Source organism: Alnus glutinosa, chromosome 4 (genome assembly GCF_958979055.1).
Source record: "Alnus glutinosa chromosome 4, dhAlnGlut1.1, whole genome shotgun sequence".
Taxonomy (NCBI): Eukaryota; Viridiplantae; Streptophyta; class Magnoliopsida; order Fagales; family Betulaceae; genus Alnus; species Alnus glutinosa.
Genome location: NC_084889.1, coordinates 23,829,712 through 23,832,300, shown reverse-complemented (window position 1 = coordinate 23,832,300; position 2,589 = coordinate 23,829,712). Strand labels below are relative to the sequence as shown.

The 2,589-nt window shown below is 37.0% G+C and overlaps 1 protein-coding gene across 1 annotated transcript; it reads right to left on the bottom strand.

The window, feature by feature from the left end:
* Positions 1–589: 589 nt before the first annotated feature.
* On the bottom strand, positions 590–2,301 carry LOC133866942 (ethylene-responsive transcription factor ERF118-like). Its single transcript, XM_062303606.1, has 3 exons — positions 2,265–2,301; positions 1,960–2,215; positions 590–1,766 (listed from the first exon to the last, which is right to left on the bottom strand). Exon 3 carries the CDS (start codon positions 1,564–1,566, stop codon positions 802–804), a length of 765 nt encoding a protein of 254 aa, XP_062159590.1. The 5' UTR covers positions 1,567–1,766; positions 1,960–2,215; positions 2,265–2,301; the 3' UTR covers positions 590–801.
* Between the last annotated feature and the right edge of the window lie 288 nt (positions 2,302–2,589).

Sequence of the window (2,589 nt, the reverse complement as noted above, 5' to 3'; positions counted from 1 at the left end):
GAAATGAATAATCTAAAACAATTTAATTTTCTTTTGCCTCATGAAGTGCGACCATACCAAATTGCATTTTGCTTAAGATATGAAAGCTACTTTTAACTACTACCTCCAAAGTTTTCAAGTGTCAACAAAGCAAGTGAGATTTATTTGTTTATTTGTTTATTTTTTATTTTTATGACTCTATTCTAATATATATATATATATATATATATATATATATATATATATACTCTATTCTAATTTACTCTTGATTGTGCATTGGTATTTGCCTATGAGAAAGTGGTGCAAACAGTCACTTGCCATACGAAATTAATTGATGGTTATCATACAAATTGAAAGTTAATTGAAGACAAAATGTTAAATTACAAATTCCTACTACTGATAAATGCCTTTGAGGGCTGACTGGAGTTGAGAAGAAGCTTCTTTGTCAACCATACGATGATGATTTTGTATGAAATCCCCTCGTTTATATCATTTTGGAAATAAAGAAAGAATAGAAAAGCCATCGTAAAATGCAAAAATTAGCCCCATTTTTTAAGTTTAGACTGAAATTTAGGGAAACGATTTAACTCCGTTTCTCCCCCAACAAAAATGACAAAAATTGTTTTTGTATTCTTACTTTGAAGGTACATACGAAAAGTATGAACAGTAAATAATGCTGCTACTTTTTCTTATATGCAAAAGTTAACGAATTTTATACAATTTTTATGCAACACATTCACATGGAGTGGGACTCACGTGGAGTCTCCCTCGCATGAATCCCATGTGTAAAAATTGTGTAAATTTGTTGTGTGCATTTCTCTTTCATGTTTCCTCAATCCACGAAAACTCCTGATCAGCGAAGTCAATGTCAAGAGAAGGAAGATCGCCTGCCTCGCCGTATTCAAACCCACACATTCCATACCCATTAATGTCGTTGAAATTTCTTTCGAAATCGTTCCCCAACAGCGAATACTGATCATATCCCGGACCTATCTCTCGACTCTCCAATGGCTGCACCAATACCAGCTCTTCTTCAAGAATCGGCTCCACGTTGCCTTCCTCTTTGTTTGAATTTCCTGTTCCGTCGGAAACCGGAGCCGGGGTAGAGACGTCGAGCACAGACGACGGCGACGGACGGTGAAACGAATTCTGGGTCTCACCCAGCATGGCAGTAGAATGCAAGCTTTCAATCTCAAGCCTCTTTTTCTTGTAAGCACGAGCAGCCTCCTCCTCAGTGTTGTAAGTACCAAGCCACAGCCGCCGGCGTTGAAATGGGTCGCGGATTTCCGCTATATACTTCCCCCACTTCCGGCGCCGGACACCCTTGTATGCCGAAGACGATTTTCGAACTTTCTTGCAAACTTCCTCTTTGCAGCAAACCTTTGTTGCAATACTAATTTTCCTTCCATTGGGTTGCGAAGACTTTGTATCTTCACGCGAATCGTATCTGAAACTAGGAAGCAAAATCATCTTGACAAAGCGCTTAGAAGCCTTTGCTTGTTCTTTCTTGAACCAATGTTCTTCATCATCGTCGCTTGAAGAATCAGTGGCATAAGGATCATTGTATATAATACGAATTTTCCTCATTCGCTTTTATTTCTTCAATAGATAATAACTGTCGTCTTGAGTATCAGGAAAAAAAAAAAATAATAATAATTCTAGGAAAATAATAGATCTTTGTCAATCTTGAGTATCAAGAAAAACCCAAAACCCAGAAAGAAACAATTGAAAGGGCAACAATTTTCTTTCTGGGATAAGCCCCGAAGGAGTCTACTCCATAACAAGTCCTGCAAAGAAAAATTCTTTTTATTAAAAATAAAAGAAAATAGAATGAAAATCCTAAAACCCATCAAAACCCCTGCCATTAATCATAAATGAAGTAAAAAAAAAAATTCAAAAATAAAAAATCTGTCTTCTTGTACGGCATGATAAAAATGAAAAAAACAACATAGCACAGAAATTAGACAAAAACCCACATACTGTTTTGATCTCAATCGCATGAAAAAGGTTGGGGAAGACTGTTTTGGGGTCCGACCATGGCACCGTGATTGCATGCAAAAGGCGAAGAACACGAGGAGTGTGTTAAAGGCTAAGATTGAAAAAGACTGAGAGAAGAACAAGAGCCGCTTCAGAGCTCCAGATAGTAGATCAAAACCAGACGACATAAATCCTCTGCTTCACAGTCTTCTCTTCCTTCGGATAGATTTCTTGTTGGAGAGAGAGAAATAGAGCGAATCTGATATAAATAAGCCAAAAATTCCTTTCCATAAACAAAAAGGAAATACCTTAATTTCCAGGCTTTCTCTTTTGAACGACGTTTTTTTAACTCTTTCTTCTCTGTTCTACTCCGAGTCTCCACCTGTGCCAAGGGGCCAAAGCACACTCTGAAGGGCCAAATAAGCAAAGCCCGCGTGCCTTCGCTTGGCTCCACTGGGACCACCGCTGTTTCTTTGAATTTCTAAACTATTGTCTTTTCTTTTCTTTTTCTTCATTTTTTTTTTTAAACAAAAAATAAACTTATCAAAGCACAAAAAGATATTATAAACCTATTAACAAGGGCGTTACTAACTTATTAAGAATTGAGATTCACAGTAATTATTTCGACGGCTA

Excerpts from the sequence above, each read along its gene's own strand:
- LOC133866942 (XM_062303606.1), bottom strand. The coding sequence starts at position 1,566 with ATGAGGAAAATTCGTATTATATACAATGATCCTTATGCCACTGATTCT.